The sequence below is a fragment of the Lepidochelys kempii genome, chromosome 17 (assembly GCF_965140285.1).
Source record: "Lepidochelys kempii isolate rLepKem1 chromosome 17, rLepKem1.hap1, whole genome shotgun sequence".
Lineage (NCBI taxonomy): Eukaryota > Metazoa > Chordata > Testudines > Cheloniidae > Lepidochelys > Lepidochelys kempii.
This window is the reverse complement of record NC_136396.1, coordinates 2,353,406-2,370,702: the sequence shown is the minus strand read 5'-3', so window position 1 is coordinate 2,370,702 and position 17,297 is coordinate 2,353,406. Positions and strand designations below refer to the sequence as shown.

Genomic DNA, 17,297 nt, shown 5'->3' with positions numbered 1-17,297 from the left:
CCCGGCCAGCCCCCGCCTCCCCCCCAGGCTCTGTCCCCCCAACCCCGGCCAGTCCCAGCCTCCGGCCCCCCAACCCCGGGCAGCCCCAGCCTCCCCCCCAGGCCCTGCCCCCCCCAACCCCAGGCCCTGCCCCTCCCCCGGGCTGGAGTCCCCCAGGCTCTGCCCCCCCAACCCCGGGCCCTGTCCCTCCCCTCGGCCAGCCCCAGCCTCCCCCCTCCCCGGGACCCCACCCCTCCAGGGCAGCCCCTGTGATCTGCCAGGCCCCAGGGCGGGCACAGTTCTGGTCTAAGTCATGAGGTGCCTTAGGGAGCCACTTCCCCGCCAGCAGGCCTGCCTGCCCCATGGCTCAGCCCACCCATGGCCTGGGGGGGCGATAGGCCGGCCCCTGGGCAGACCCAGCCCAGGCTGGGGGCCTTGTGAGCAGCTGCGTGTGGACTTTGGCCCAGTGGGCCAGGGCTCTGGGTGCAGAGGACTTTGCCCGTCACCTTGGTACTAGGGCCAGGATTAGCAGGCCCCGGCCAACCCCTCCTTCGTGCCCCCCAGCCCCAGGCGGCTTTCGCCTTCCCCACACCCCTGGCTGCCCCAGAAGCTACACATATGCCCCATGGGCCGGGGCCGGGGCCTCCCTGGCCCAAAGAAACAGAATTCTCCCTCCTGCCAGGCCCACGGCCCCTCGGACGCAGCAGTGGGAGGCTCGGGAGGAACGGGGTCTGTGTGCAGAGCACCCCCATGAACAGTGCACACAGACCTCTGCTCGGGGCCCAGGCCCAGAGAAAAGGAAGGGGTGAAGGGCAGGTTTGCAACCTGACCCTGCAAAGTCCCCTACCCACAGTGCAGGATCAGGGCCCTAAAGCAAACCCAGGAACAAGGGCCTGCCCCTCCTCCCGTGGGGTGTGGTGTGGTGGGGGGCATGAATACGCCCACAGTGGTGGGAGTGGCCATGGTGCTCAGGGGCCCATAAGGGCAGGTGCAGGGTATAATGGCTCCATTTCTGTGCCAGTCACACGGGGCAGAGTGCTTGGCTATGGAAAATTCCCAGCAGCCTAGACCTCTCCATGAGAACCCCCACCCTCCCCCCGCAGCTGGGCCGTGGGGCAATACAGCGGCAGGCCAGCAGTGGGGTTAGGCTACAAGAGCCATGCGCTCATCTCACCTGAACTCCAGTGTGGCCCGGTCAATGCACTTGGTCTGGTTACTCCTGCATGAGCCCCATCCTCTGCTGCCAGGCGGGCAGAGGGCTGACCCCTCCAGGGCTCCATGTAACAGCTCTGCATAGCGCTCACCCACCCCAGGAACTGAGCCGCTCGTTCCCTGCATGAGGAGCAGGGGCCGAGCAGGAGAATGGGGCAAGCTCTCTGCTAGCCACAGCTGGGGTGGAAAGAGGCAGGATCCTCAAGGCAGCTAGCCAGGGCCCTGGGGAGAGCGCCTGGCAGGGGCAGGGTTAACGCTTGCACAACCCCCATCCAATCAGCACACTCGCCCTCAAACAAATCCATTATTTGCTCAGTAACGAGGGGGGCTGATGCAGAGCCCACGCAGGGGGGCTCCGGGAGACACTTCTTCCCCAGCCGGGAGAGGCACCTGATGCTGGCACTAGGGAGCCTTGCGGCCTGGGCCTTGGCTTTAGCCCTTCTCTGCCTCCTAGCCAGGGAGCTCTGGGGGTCAGGCCGGGAGCCGACGGGTGCAGGCGAGGAAGAAGATGGGGACGATGTCATTAGGGAGGAGGGGCCCGGGGCAGGGCACTGCAGGCTCATCTGCAAACCCTCGGCCCTGGCCCAGAGCCTGCTGAGGAGCCTACAGCGGGGCGCTGCCCTGCAGAGCGGGCGCTGGCTGTGGAGGACTTGGCCTCAGCTCCAGACCATGTTCCAGCTCCTCTTCCCCGCTGCCCACCAGCCGGAGCTGGCCCGGGAGCTCCTGCAGCTGGCCGATGGGGGCCTGGTAGCCCTGGACTGGGTCCTGGGGCCCCGTGGTGCCGGCAAGCGAAGTAGAGCGACCACTGCCTTTGGCATCGCCCCGGTGCTGCTTGTCCTCCCCAATGCCTCCGGCAAGGTCACCAGGGGCGTCCTGCACCTCTGCCTGCTGGCCCTGGAGCAGGGCTACAAGCCCGTCATCTTCAACCGCAGGGGGCACAACGGCAGCCCGCTTGCCAGCCTGAAGCTGCAGGCCTTCGGGGACCCAGGCGACCTCAAGGAGGCAGTGACATACATCCATGTGCGGCAGCCGGGTTCCTCGCTCTGTGCCGTGAGTGAGGGCTCGGGCTCCGGCCTGCTCCTCTCCTACCTGGGGGAGTGCGGCTCCTCCAGCTACCTGGCTGCAGCAGCTTGCATCTCGCCTGTGTTCAGGTGCCAGGAGTGGTTGGAGACCGGGTGCCCCTGGCTGTATGAGTGGAGTCTGCTGCTGCACCAGAAACGAGGCCTCAGCAGGTGGGTACTTTCCCAAGCCCCTCCCCTGCCCTCTTGGCTGCACTTCTTCAGACTGAGGTGGCAAGAGTGCAGGGCAGTGGGGCAGACAGAACAGGGACAAAGTTCTTTGGCAGAGCTGGGGTGGCGGGCAGGGGTGGCGTAGGGCAGGCTTGGGGTAGATTTGAGGATCCCAGGGGTGGGGTAACAAGGGGCTGCAGATCAGGCTTGAGGGGCACCAGCAGGTCAGCACATGGGAAACTTGCTTGGCACCAGCCTGCACTTTCACAACCACATTAACTCGCGTCTGGCTGGATCGGGTGGCTACGGAGCCCGTGGGTGAGGGGATAAGACGTGCAGAGGCTGCGCAGGTAGCTGGAGAGAGCAGGGAGCGCGTAGGCGGGAGCCGTGAGGCCCAACAGATGAGAGCAGCTCACCAGCAACACTCACTCCTCTGAGCACGGAGGGCAGCCCGTCTCGCGGCACTGCGAGGAGCCAGCGAGGCAGGGCCAGCTGACAGCCCCTGCAGGTGAGTGTTGGGGGAATTGTTGAAAGCAAAGTCACCTTGTTCCAGTGCTGACGGGCACATTAGAAATGCCCCAGACCCAATTTAAAACCTTCAGTCAAAACTCCCTGGAGCCGGGCAGCAAGGGAAGCTAAGTTCACTGCCTCAGCTAGTCCCAAGCCAACACCCACCAGCCTGCCGGAGTTTGAAATAGTTCTGCTGAAGTTTTATGTCTCTGCCCAGAAACCACTACTCAGCTCTCCACAGAGATGGATCTGCCCTGGGGTAAACTGCTCAGCCCAGCCCCGCTGAGGGCTCCTGGCACCAAGCTGGTGTATGATGGACTGTACTGGTACAGCAGTTCAGGCCCCGCCTGTGGGACTGGCTACACTGGTATAAAGGTGCTTTGCAGCAGCCTGGCTAGTCCCATAGGGGAGGGGAATAAGCTACACAGGTGTAAGCCCCCTTGACCCCTCTAGAACTGTGTCCACCCCAGGGCTGTTACCAGAGTGACACCGCAACTGAGTTATCTGGGGAGACTGTGTGTAGAGCAGGCCCTGGACAAGCTGCGGAAGGGCAGCCATGCCATCTCAAAATCCTCCCTTCTAGCAGAGTCAAGGCAAACAGCTTCCCAATGGCAGCAGGACCCCGCTGAACCTCACGGCTCCCCTTGGCCAGTCTGCTACTGGGGGCACCTGATTGGGGCTGATGCTGCCTGTCTGCACCTCATTTCCTTAAGTGCCCCCCCCCGTCTGCTCTGAGGAAGAGCCCCAGCTGCAATGCAGCCTGGGAACCATCAATGGACAATTCCAGGAATATGGAGAAGTCCAACGGCGCCGGGTGCTACCTCAGGGGGTGCTAGGGAGGCCACTGGGCCCGCTCCAAAGGGGCACCTTCTTGGGGGAAGGAAGGAAAGTCACCACTCCCTGGGGAGGGAGAAAGCCATGCGCAGGAGCCCAGCCCAGAGGCAGGGGGACGCTTGTGCTCCTGAATTGGATGGTTATCGTTCTGGGTTGCACGGAGTCCCTTGTCCCATGCTCTGCATGCGGGAGCCAGGGACTGGCCAGGGCTCCATTGCCACGGGCAGCTGGAGAGCCAGGGATGCCCTGCCCTTAGGGGTAGCGCATTGGATACCATACTCAGCTGGGGCGGTGGTGGGGTTCCTCACGCACAGCTTGGCCCGCCCGCCTGCTCTCCATGTCCCACACTCTCATGCTGCAGCAGCCTCAGCCTGCTGGCATGGAAACCAGAGCCATGTACGGGAGGCCAGGTGCTAAGATTCTCCTTGTCGCTATGGTTTCCAACCCAAGTGACCAAAATGACAAACGAGCGAGAAACTGCAGAGCAACGCCCCCTCCTTTCCGGCAGCAGGGAAGGGCTGGACCCACAGAGCCCCCAGGCCACCCCTGCCCCAACAACAGCTGCCGTGGGGCCCTTCCGATCTGAACGGGCAGGGACTGCAAAAGCAGAGGCATTAAATGGGCACATGCACCTGCGGCACTAACTGGCTGTAGGTTTGGGTGGCATGGGCTAGAAGCAGGGCACCCTGGACCCAGCTGCACCCAGCTCCCCCGGTTGGGGCCCAGGGAGGATACAGAGAGGAGTTCAGAGACCTTATGCAGACTGAGTGTGTCACAAACACAGGGGCGGATGCACACGAACACCATGGCCCAGCCAGGCATTTGTAACATGCCCATCACCATGGTATCTAGCACCCCTGCCATGTTGTTGCTTCAGGCCCCCACTAAGCCACACAGATTAGGCACTGGAGGTAGGATTCAGGAGCTCTGACCCCAGAACCGCTGCAGGGCAGTGCCACTAGCCAGCTATGGCAGCCGTTGGACATGCGTCTCCAGCGTGAAACACTTGAGAAATCTGAGAGCATCCAGCAGGGGGCAGCGATGTTCTGGTGAATGAGAAGGACACAGCCACTCCATGTGAGCCGTGCCCTGGCCTGTTGCCTTTGTCCCTCCTAGGTATGCCACCGCGCTGGCAGAGGCGGTGGAGATGGGCAGGCTGTTCAGGAGCCGCTCACTCCGGGAATTCGAGGAAACCCTCTTCTGCCAGACCAAGAAGCACCCCGTCACCTGGGATGCTTATTGGGATCGCAACGAGCCCCTCCGGGATGCGGATGAGGCAGCCGTCCCAGTGCTGTGCATCTGCAGCGCTGACGACCCCGTCCGGGGACCTCCGGCCAGCACTCTCCCCATGGAGCTCTTCCACAGCAGCCCCTATTTCTTCCTGCTGCTGACGCCGCATGGCGGGCACTGCGGCTTCCTGAAGGAGGGACCCTGCTCCTGGAGCCACGGGATGACGCTGGAGTACTTCATGGCCGTCGCGGAGTTCTTCCGGGCGGAGGAGAGGCTGAAGGGGCTGCACCGGTGCAGGAGGAGTGTCCTGCAGAAGAGAGAGGCTTCCTCCGCTGCCTGCCACCTCCAGGAGATCTTCAGCTGGCAGAGGTCCTACACCAGGTAGCGCCGGGCAGGTTCTGCGACTAGCACCTCTGCATAGCGTTCCTAGGAGAGGCTGTCCAAGGGCCATGCAGCGCTGTACAGTCACCCCCCCGTTGCACAGCCTTCCCCAGCCCTCTTGCGCGCTCACACCAGGATGGCAGGCGCTGTACACAAAGGCCCTACCGTCCCCTCCCCACAGGAGCAGACCGTCGAAAGCCCATGGGGCTGACATGACTGGTGTGTTCCCACCACACTGGAAATGGCCCAGGCTGCGCACTCTCAGGGCTGGGCATGGCTAACTGATCCTCCCCTTCTGCCTATGAAACTCCACGAGCACACACTTCCCAGCGACCAGCCTGAGTGTGCTGGGATGGGAAAGTGCCCCCGGGTCAAAGCAATCTCATTGGGCCCCTACCATGGGAGAGCACCGTGCTGCTGAAGGAACAGCGTTCAGGGGAGATGCGAAGCCCACACCATGATCCTCAGGCGCTCTCCTCCTCTCCTCACCTTTCAAAACCTGCAGCAGACGCTCCATGTACTAAAATTACTTTATTACAGTTGATTTTTTAACATTTCCTTTGCTCTGTTACAAAGGATACTTACAAACAAAATATTACATACGACCTTATTTTCTCTTCTCTTATTTTCTGACAACTCGGTAACAGCTTTAAATGCACAATCTATACAATTAATACAGGTTATATATGAGCGCTAATGTATGGTGAACCGGAAGGATACCGGAATACTGACAATATACTGTACAAGAAGCCTTATCAGTTAGTGCTTGTGGCCTTTTCTACCAAAAGGAAAATGCACACCTTTAGACTCACCCATCCCAGCTGGTGCAAACAGACACACCCTGTTTTAACCCTTGGTGATCCATCCCTGTAGGAATTGGGCCTGGAAGTCTCAGGCCTCTATTCAGTATAACGGCGTGCGCAGCACCACCCATGATAAAGTGATGCCCGGCTCCTGGCCTTGCTTTGTTAAAGCCGTGTTTACACCTCCACTCCCGATGCCCCAGAATGAATGAGCCCTCTACTGGCCAAGGACAGAGGCTGGGGCCTTGGGGAAGAGTTCTTGGTCACGAGCTGAAGGTTGTTAGGGAAACGGTGGGGGGAGAGAGGGAGGAGGGGAGCAAACACATTAATTGGTGTCTGTGAGCATCCCTCTTCCCACTCACACGTTAGCAGGCACACAGCAAGGGGTGTAACAATGACCCCACAGGTGGCAGCCAAGAGGGACACAGTTATTTTAACTCCCACTATCATTGTGGGAACCTGGCTACCGGCAGCAGCCCTCAAGCCAGCAAAGCTCCCACCCCAGGTCATGGCAGCTGTGCCTGTGTCAGGGCTGTGGCGAGAACACGTGGGACTTAGGGGAGCTCTGCAGCTATCTAGTTAAAGCCAAGCTTTGCCTTCGTTTTGCAACCAAACGCAGGTTTGTGCTGCTACAGGTGTGCACTTGCCCTCCTCCCCGTGCGCTGCCTAGGACTGATAAGGTGACATTTGCATTTTCTTTTAAAGCAACTGACAGTGGAGCATTTTAGATGACTGGCAAAAGACCAGGCATTCCCCCGGAAGCTGCAAACGGAAAATACACCCCCCCAGGTTCACCCAAAAAGTGTGGAGGAAGAATATCCGAGAAAGTAAAAATGCCAGGTTCAAGTTAAAATTTCTTTTAGTTTACACAATACTTGTGCAAACAACCAAACAGACGCATGCTGGAAATCATGAAAACAAAAGAAAAATTGATATACAAAATTAAACATATAAATAAGATGTCTGGCTGACTGGTAGAAGAATAAATCATTCTGGGTTACAAAAAGATTATACATTCAAGACGCTCCGAACCCAGTGGGATAACTTATGTTAAATTTGTTAATAGTTATGTTAGAATTCTCAAGTTTATCTTTAAAGTCTTCACAATACAAGCAAGCTATTTTTAAAAATATACACTATACACACCTCACACAGCCTTCTCCTACCTTCTTAATGCAAGTTGTGCTACCTCTCTTGTGTACGAAACCAAGGGGGCTCTGACAGCTAAAGTCCTCCTGGCAATCTGGCATTTTCATAACTGTTCGCCTTAAGTTTTAAATGGGTTAATGATTTCCATGGAATAACATAAATAGGAATTTTAGCAACCCAAGTGTTAATAAAAACTTCAGCATTTACAATTTTCAAGTCGGTATAGCCTTTTGTTTATGTAGTATGCACTATATTTGATTTTTAGTGTTAATTTATTTACATCAGACCCACCCCCCATTTCAGTTGGTTTGGTCAGATAAAGTATCCCTCTTCTAAGCAAGCTCAGGTGAGAGCTGAGAGGGATTAGGAGAAAAAGGAAGGTTGAAGAAAGGAAGCAGGTGGTTTTGACTGCCAGAAACCACACCCACCATCCATGCCTCCCCATCTCTGCATTTCCTCCCTTCCTTGATCCTGTCAGTGTCTTGAAGATTTCACATCCCAACAGCCTCCAGGGAAACAAACATCTTCCAAAGACTGGTCTCTCTAGTGGTCATGAAACCCTCTTTTCTTGTAGACCTCTAGCTCTCAGAGCTATTCCAGGGTTGCAGATTTGCTTACACTATGAGATACTCAGTGAAGGTGGGACAAGTGAGGTGTGTGAGATTATTTCATTCATATGCAATCCAAGGGAAAAGACTCTCTAATTTAGTAATGAGTGTTGAAAACAAAAACTACAATGCAAGCCAGCTGTAGCCTACATCTCAACCACATAAGCATCTGCAAGCAGGGCAGTGGGAGTACACCCACCAGTCTACAAGGAGAGCCTGCTCGATAGCAGAAAACTGTCCCCCACCTCTGCATATTCCATTCCTTGACCACATGCAATTTCTAGGAGCACACACCATGCCTTGGCTATGCATTTAGTCAAGGGAAACTTAAGCAAATGACCATTTCCAATCAAGAATTTGCCTCCAATGCTTTCAGGTGGCCCTAATCTAACACTGCTGCCAAGCCATGCAAAAGCAGCGATTACATACTTCAGTTCATTAACAACTGTGTGCTCATTTCCAAACTCTGCTGAGCTCAGAGTTGCCATAGAAATGTGTTATACTGGCACTAAAAGCAGGCAACGAGCTCCATAAAATTAATTTCTTCTCCAACGGTTTACGTGCTCTTTAGATTATCCTGACATCAAAACACGTTCAGGGGGTGGGGGGAATATGTATTTTCTGTACAATTCTGTAAGTAAGAGAAAAGGGTGCTGTTGAAAGGGATAGCGAGAAATTGGGCTTAGTTTATGTGAGTTTCAGCCCCAGAAAAAGCTCCAAGCCAACACTTCTATCCTTTGCACTGTCCACATCACCGCACTTTGCATTTAGACTGAAAGGGCAGAGGTTTTGCATACACGCATCTAAAACCCAGGGGACCCAACTTAAATGGTGAATATAAAAGATATGGAGCAATCATGTTTTGTTAGTTCCAGAAGCATTTCCACCTGGACAGCAAATTAAGTCATTATTCCCCCTTATCTCCCCCCGGCCCTTACAATATTTCAGCATGAATCCTTAGTGTCACACAGGCGATTTAAGGGGTTAAATGCAGGCTGGGCTACAGCTGGCAATGACAGTAGCTCCTCTCTAGGTGGCACATACTGTATCTATAAACTTTAGTACAAAAACTTAAAAAATACAGGAACTAGGTCAATTTGTTAACTACATATTTACAGATAATTACAATATTTTCACTCACAATCATTAAACCAATTGCCAGTGAAAATGCGAACGGTGCATGTTCTGAGGTACCCGTACCGGGAGCGGTAAGTCAGGGGACAGGAGATACCCCTGATTTTGTGCACATTGTGTGGTGGAATGCCCATCTCTCGTTGGCAGACCACCTCCAGACCTCCAGGCTGAGCGTGTGTATTCAGAGGGGCTAACCCTGGATTTACAGAACATGGCTAGATGGCAGATAGGTGGGTAAATGTACCTCCAAAAGCACAAGCATTCAGAGGCCCACAGCTTGGGCCAGCTGCTTGTTTGCTGCTGCTGTATGCGTTATTTACCCAGCCCTCTCTAGCTGAGCCAGGCTTTTTTCCTCCAGCATTTAGCCAAGGGTTGAGAATGGGGTATCCCAGGCATGTGAGTGACCCTGACAGGCCCAACTGGTTGAGTTCTTTTACACAACAGGAATCAGGGTTATCCGTACCCGTCTCTCTTTTGGAGTAATGTTTTAATAAAACCATTAAGTCAGCTGGCTTCTTCCCAGATCTGACAGCCCCCTGCACCCCTAAGCACAGTCTCGCAAACATTTCTTCACTGGCTCCTACGGAAATGAAACCGGACAGTGCAAACTCAAATGAACACAGCAAGACACACGTCAATCCCAAATTCTTGCTACGGGCACCAACCTTTCTTAAGGACACAAAACCCACTTCTAAGCTCACAATCTGACTGGAGTCCAGGGGAGTGCGGGACTGGAACCGTCCCATGGTTTTTAAACCAGGAGCATAGACAGTTTTAAAAGAACAGACACTCCTGCTGACAGTTTAGGGAAGCCAAAAGCTTGTTGGAGACACTGAAAAAGGTTACAAACCTGCTTTCAAAGCAACCACACTGCTGAGAGTAACTATAACCCACAAGAACAGTTGTTTGGGGGTTTCCCTTTGGTATGTACACACCACTGCCATGAGCATCCACACACACCAAGAGGAAGACACACCTTATGCGTGGCATGCTGTTACGCTAGCGAGGTCTGAGACTGCAGGAACACCTCCCACTAACAAAGGAGATGCCCTTCATATGTGCAACTCTGACCTGACACATGCATGAACAGACCACCTCTCCCCAAACTGCCAGAAGCCTCACGGCTATCCAAGGGTGGGTGGGGTGGGGAGGAGAGATGCCAGGACTCTGCAGAAGGTTTCCAGGCCTAGAAGATCAGGTTCTAAGGGCTGTCTCTGACCAGCTGTTACCCCATCACTCAGAAGCCTGCAGCGTTACATGGGCACACAGAACTGGCATCAAGGAAGAAAATGATGTTGTTCCCATCACACTGTCCACTGCTGGTGGGGAACCAGACTTAGAGACACGTGCCCATGCTCTGGAAGGAATGGGTGAGGAGAAGGATAAAGAATGGAGCTAATAAGAAGTAACTTCACAGTTTTATCTTATGTTTTGGCCTTAGCTTAATGCACATGGAACAGCAACAAAGGTGCAGAGAGCAGTGTTTATAGTTAGTGGCAGCTGAACCAGAAATGTAGAAGGTTAATGAAGACTATACGGGGTTTGTGATCTTTTGAGATGAACCACCCCTAGGGATTCTGAGCTCAGCCTGTGGCGCATTTCACTCTTATGTACCGCCGCCTTTCCTCCCAGCACACTGACTCCAAGCATACGTCGAACAGCACCAGCAGCTCTCCATGCCACCTCCATAGTGCTACGCAACCCTGCTTTCTGCGTTGCCTTCTAACTGTGCCGTACCCTTCATGAGCGCTCGTCCCTCCTTGTACACGCCCGCAGCAGCTACACAACCCTCCAACAGCCTGCAAAACACAGGGCAGGATTTAAACCAGGGCTTGCCCACTCCATTCAACCCTTGTGCACTTCTGCTCACATCCTCCCCCTAACACAGCCCTGCTGAACAAACTGTCCTGTCCGCTTATCAGCTGAGGGACTGCTAAGTGCCCTGACAGAAAGGCAGAGCACGAGTTGTGTGCACACACAGAGAGTATATAAACAGATACAAAGGAGATAGTATTAGATCTCTCTCCAGAGAGAGGTGCGTATGTAACAGAGTAACAGTAGGTACTGATATAATACAATTTATTTTCGCCAACGAAGAGTGGACAGGATCAAGGTTTTGAGTTCAACAGGCCATTTTCCCCTTTGTGAGAATAAGCAGTATTATTCCAGTATCCAGCACCATGTACTCTGTGCACTGGACTGACAATGAACTGAGGATGTACTGAAAGTACAGCAGCTCTAGTCTGCCCCAAGGCAGGACTTGTAGATAAGAAATGTCCACAGGGACTTCCCCGTTCAATGCTTTGTTACTGCACGGTCCCGTGTTTGGTTTTCATCCCCTTTGTAGTTTACAGGTTAGACTGAATGCAGGTGAAAGTTCCAGTGTTGTGTCCAAGGAATTAAGTGCACAACATTCAATGGGGAAGGGAGAGGTGGCCTCTGTTTTCCAGACACCACAACAAACAAAGGTCCCTTGCACTGATTTTAATTAACAAAATCAAAAGAAGTCTAATATGATTAAAGAGGTGAAAAATGCCAACTCTCCTGCTATTGCACCTCTGGACTAAAATTTAAGGTCTCTGCAAAGGGGAAAAAAACAAACACACAGAATAATATACAGTAGGTGTCAAGCTGGCACCAGTATTTTAAAATACTGTCATAAAAATTGTAAAGTAATATACACAGAGACATTTTCCCAGTGTTAATCCTCACATAGAAGATGGAAAACTAGCATCTTGCTGAGACACTGGGAGTAGTTTTCACAATTTACAAACAACAGTATTTTTAAAGCCCTGGTTGGAGCGTGAGTGGGTGGATGGGAGGGTTCAGTACAGCGCGGGGGCGTGACTGGGAGGGAGGGTACAGTACACTGCGGCGGCGTGAGAGGGTGGGTGGGAGGGTTCAGTACAGCACGGCGGCATAAGAGGGTGGGTAGGAGGGAGGGTACATTACAGTGCGGGGCCGTGAGTGGGTGGATGGGAGGGTTCAGTACAGCGCGGGGATGTGACTGGGAGGGAGGGTACAGTACAGCGCAGCGGCGTGGGAGGGTGGGTGGGAGGGTACATTACAGTGCGGGGCCGTGAGAGGGAGGGAGGGAGGGTGCAGTACAGCGCGGCGGCGTGGGAGGGAGGGAGGGAGGGTACAGTACAGCATGGTGGCGTGGGAGGGAGGGTACAGTACAGCGTGGCGGCGTGGGAGGGAGGGTACAGTACAGCGTGGCGGCGTGGGAGGGAGGGAGGGTACAGTACAGCGCGGCAGCGTGGGAGGCAGGGAGGGTACAGTTCAGCGCGGCGGCGTGGGAGGGAGGGAGGGTACAGTTCAGCGCGGCGGCGTGGGAGGGAGGGAGGGTACAGTACAGCACGGCAGCGTGAGTGAGAGGGTATAGTACAGTGTGAAGTACTTAGTTTTAATTTTTTTAAAATGGAGTTTGCAAACTGATTCAGAAAGCGTTTGCGTCTCTGGAATATTTTGATTTTATATTTATACATATATGTCACAAAGCTTTGAATGTGATATATATGATACCTATAAGATATCACATTATATATACACTAATTTACCTCATATACCTCCACTACACAATATGAAGCAATTCCCACAGATTACAACAACTGAGTAATTGGGAAACAACTCTTGAGATCAAACTCATTCGGAAGGTAGGTTCTGTTCCCCACATGTACACACAGAGACACACACTTATACCAGTTGATCTGAATCAGTTTTTGCAAACTATTTTAATTAAAATATTAACTCATTGGAATAGTCCAGGTCTGCACATGATATACATGTAAAAATGGTTACTACACAATTTTTTTGGAAACAAAAAAGCCAATATGTGATAGACATCATTTGGGTCCAGCATTTAGTCATGCTTTACATTACACAAAGAGATGGTTTGAGGGAACTCTTCTTGAAGTAGCTCAATTTAAGCCAGAGACTTTGGCCAAATTCAAACCATAACAGAAGCAAAAGGATGAAACCCCTGAATTGTGAAGTACAGTTTCCATCACTGCTGCTGTCTGGGATTAGGAGTAGGTGAGAACCCCTAAACATTGCATATTAGCACCGTGCTGTGGATACACCCTCCAACCCAAGGTGGTAAGATCCAACATAGGTGTTTGGCTTTTGATTTTTTTTTTCTTAAAACAGGAAAATGAAGGTGATTTTCCTTAATTTCATTTGAACATTTTAATGCAAAAGAACAGCTAGAAGAGAAAACATCCATCCCACACAGAGATGCGTCTCAAGGGGAATAAGAAGTCAGAGAGTTCATCTTTGTCCCAAACATACCTGTCCTACAGGGTAACCAACGGGCGTATTCCCCAGTGGCTTCACCGCCTCATCCCAAACTTCTGCGAACACGGTTAATACTACCAGGCCCTGCCAAAGGGTTAATCAAATGTATTTTGGTATCATGTCCATCTTTGTTCCGAGTGATATGATATACCGAGACACTGGAAATCCTGAAGTTTGGATTCACCAGACATTGGCTAAGAGTTAAGGATCTGGAGTGGATTTTAATTTAGTTAACAAAAGAATGTCACACTGTTGAGAAAACTGAACAGCAGCGACACATTGGAGTATTTCTATATAAACATGTCACATGGACAAACACATTCGGAAAACCCTGCTTGTGAGCCCTATGAACATGTTAAATGCAAATCCTAGAGTTAGCAGCTAGTGTTTTCTTCAAGATGATTAGTGTGCAAGGCAAGTAATTTACAAAGAACTCTGGCTGGTCAGTCCCCAGGAAGAAAATCTCTACCGCAAACCAAGCTTAATCCACCTATTCTCATCTGAATCTCATGGTGCTGACCTGCCCAGAACTCCCCACCACTGGTACTAGTCTTTCACAACACATTAAGGGTTGAGACATAGCCACAAAAGTCATTCCATTTATTTTCAGACTCTCTGACCTTTTTAATTTAATTTTTTTTAATTTACTCCCCAACCTCTTTTGCTCCCTTTCAGTAGTACAGCAGCTCTGATAAGAGCCATCTGGAAATAGTGCTTCCTACATGTGGTGTGACATGCTACCAAATGATCACAAAGTCTCAATGGCCTGTAAAATTGTAAAGTACTGCGGCAACCAAAATAATACAAAGGAGCTTCACATGCAGCAAGATCTACAGTGGTGATGTAGGTTAGTCAGCAGCTGGTAAAGAGTCATTGGCTCAGCTCCTCCTGGTACACTATGGCAACTAAACATTGAAACAGTTGGCTACACTCAACATGTAAACAGGAAATTGCAACAAGCCAAAAGGTAATAAACTGGTGTACGCAGTGTAGTAATGAAAACCCCGATCAATGGCATTTTGTGACTATGGCATCTTTCAAAATACCTCTGGCATTTCAGATTGATTGGCTGTAAGTCCAAGGTTTCTGAAGAACAGAGCAAAAGAACTATTTAGGGCTCCACGAATTATTCTGATGCTTAGCTAAGGTGAGATGTCACAGTATTAGCCATACAAGTGTTCTTTTATTATTTATGCTCTTCTTCCCAACCTCCTCCAAAGCATGACACCCCTGCCACCAGCACAGCCAGGGGAGTGCAAAGATGCTAAGCCGGATTTTAAACATTTCCAGCCCTCCCCCGCACACACATCTACCAGTGTGGTGCCCAGGAAGCCAACCTATGCCCTTGGAGAAAGCTCACCTCATAGTGCAATAGAGAGCGTGCACTTGGGTGGCAAGGGTCTGTGTTGATCCCTGTCATCTCAGCAAGCAAAGCCTTTCCTCTTGCCCCTCTACCTCACCTACAGTTCCTTTAATTCCTCTCTTCCTGAGGCTACACCTAGAAATGTCGCCAATTTCATGATAAACAATGGGCAGAAAACACAGCTGCTTCTCCGCCAGGTAGTGACTTATTTTCAGCCCACCTGGTCTGCTCAGGTGGCTGGTAAGAGGTTTGGACATTAGAGAAGGTTTGAACTCTTCCCAACACTCTATAGGGAGCGGGGGTTAAAGCAGTCTGAGCCCTTGTGCAGCTTCAATGCCATAACCGACAGCCAACTTCTCTGACTAGTTGCATATATGTCTTAGATCCCCTCCCCAGGCCCCCCCCAAAACATAAAAATTAAAAAAACAAACCCTGCAGCCAAATACTATGACATCCCAGTTAGTAGACACAAAACAGAGTGCTTTACAAAATGAATACAATACTCCATGGTCACCCAGCATCGCGCTGCAGTCCCACATTGAGGAGGCTGCTGGGATGCATCTGTAGGCAGTTTCTGTTGGCAGACAGCTCTGGTGGAATTGCCACCCGCAGTTCCTGTTTAAGTTATGTATAAGACATGTGTGAACCATTGGATATTTGTGAAGTAACACTTGTGCTCCTGCTCATGCCCTGCTCCGTCCGTCCCCCAGAAGCAGTCCGCCTCAGAGCCTGGGGGCTATTGCGGACCCCTATAGCACTACCTCGAGGTACCCCTTGCATGGGCCCTGAGGGGTGACCCCATGGCTGGGGTCCACCTTGCATTGGATGGCCCCAAGCTTGTGGTGGGCCACCCATGGGATGACCCCAGTGAGGTCCCGCACCCCCAGTAGGATTGTGGGACCAGCCAGAAGCTCCCGGGTAGCTGTGGCTGAACGCCTCGGGGGAGAGATTAGACAGAACCATGTTACTGAAACCTAGCCTCATGCTTTCTGAATCAAAGGCTTCAATCTCGCGGGCTTGACGCTCCAGCAGGCTTCGTATCCGTTCGGTGCGCTCATTCTGCAACGCCAGCATCTCCTCCTCAATCTGAGGGAAGGAAAGAGAAAAGGGAGTCTGTAGGAGCAGCACACCTTTAGAGACACAGCAAGCGCAACCAGGTTCATTGCAAGGCTGAGTTTACATATCCCTGGCCTTGCTGTTCAGCCAAAGACTAGATCAGCTGCAGGGGCCAGAGGCATACTCTCCATTATGAATGCAAAACAACAATCTGGGGTTTCTCGGACACGTGGACCTGGGCGCCAAAAAGTGAGAGGGGCTGGACAGCAGGGATGGAACCCAGGTGTGAGGAGCTCCACCATCCTATTTCCTGGTGTTTCACACATTACATCAGGGCTTCTGGGATTCAAATCCAAATCTATGTCTTCACGAGCTCAGATTTCAAATCTAAGATGCAGCAGCAAAATCTACTGCTCACCCCCTGACCTAGGGACAAGGTGCTTCAAGCAGAACGACTGCATGGTTGTCAGTCACCTACCAATCCAACAGCAACTGGTCTGAACCGTTGTCAGCTGAATCTAGTGACAACAACTCTCCTTCAGAATGGCAACTTACTAACAGACCTGCCTGCTTTCCCCTTCAGAGCCAGTCTTCCAATTGGTTTTGGCTTATGTTCATCACTTTGACCTTACTCCTTTCCTAAATTGGTTTCTAATGTCTCATTAACCTGCTGCTCTCTCTTACATGTGATCAACGGGGCTTCTTCCCGCTTCAAAAACAAAACAGTAACGTAGGTGGAGATATCTGCATTCTGGGCAGATTATTAGCTGGATGATTTGCAAATGACCAACGGAGTTGGGAGCATCTCCAGCTCTTGATACGACACAGTCTCTCTTCAGTAAGAACACTGCAAATCACTTTTTAATGGCCCTTGTGCAAGGCATGGACATCAGCCATTTAGGCACAGGGAATATGGTGCACAAGCCTCCTGATGGCCCCTGGCGCAAGGGTGAATTTTGGCCTGCGATTTATTATCTCCTCTTGTGGAAATTCTTGGGGTTAAACACTCAGACCCAACAATTGCTCCATTATTTCTCCATGCCACGGAGAAGCCATTATTGGGCTTGGTCACAAAGAATGAAGGGAAGGGGGAAAAAAGAAACTGACTCTGCTTGCATGCCGACATCTCCACTCCTTTCAGCAACAACATTCCCACAAGAGAGACTCTCTCTCACCCCAGAGGGGCCCCAGGACTCACAAGTGCTGGAGATTAACACTTGTTTGCTTGTAACCATTCTCAGGGCATTTAATCAGGGAATATGTACAGTAGTTTAATCTACAATTCAGGAAACAATCTGCTCCAGCATGAGTCATCACCTCCACCATTTGGGGTTTGAGATGCTGCCTTCCCTCACTTGCTGATTTCTTGCGGCTTTGAGAAACAGTGTGGGCCCTGATGAGGTAAAGGATCTAGCTCCCTGTGTAAGGCTTAGGCCAGGTAAAAGCTAGGCAGGCGGCCAGCTCACTCTGCCTAAAAGCCACGGAGTGGCTGGCTGACAGCATATGCCAGGGA

General features: G+C 52.0%; 2 protein-coding genes across 8 annotated transcripts in view; one reads left to right on the top strand and one right to left on the bottom strand.

Moving 5' to 3' along the window:
- Positions 1-1,584: 1,584 nt before the first annotated feature.
- ABHD15 (abhydrolase domain containing 15) lies at positions 1,585-5,975 on the top strand. The gene is made up of 2 exons (XM_073316003.2): positions 1,585-2,423; positions 4,881-5,975. Exons 1-2 carry the CDS (start codon positions 1,585-1,587, stop codon positions 5,377-5,379), a joined length of 1,338 nt encoding a protein of 445 aa, XP_073172104.2. The 3' UTR covers positions 5,380-5,975.
- Positions 5,892-17,297, bottom strand: part of TAOK1 (TAO kinase 1) — a 144,991-nt gene continuing 133,585 nt past the window's right edge. For all 7 annotated transcript variants that reach the window (XM_073315978.2, XM_073315979.1, XM_073315974.2 and 4 more), the window contains one exon: positions 5,892-15,814. In XM_073315978.2, the coding sequence (XP_073172079.1) occupies positions 15,353-15,814 (462 nt within the window). In that variant the 3' untranslated portion in view covers positions 5,892-15,352. The remainder of the gene's footprint in view (positions 15,815-17,297) is intronic.

What these genes read in the sequence shown, in the direction of transcription:
- ABHD15 (XM_073316003.2), top strand. Translation starts at nt 1,585, where the DNA reads ATGCTGGCACTAGGGAGCCTTGCGGCCTGGGCCTTGGCTTTAGCCCTT. An exon ending in CAGAAACGAGGCCTCAGCAG is followed by an intron (nt 2,424 to 4,880) that starts GTGGGTACTTTC and finishes TGTCCCTCCTAG; the next exon opens with GTATGCCACCGCGCTGGCAG.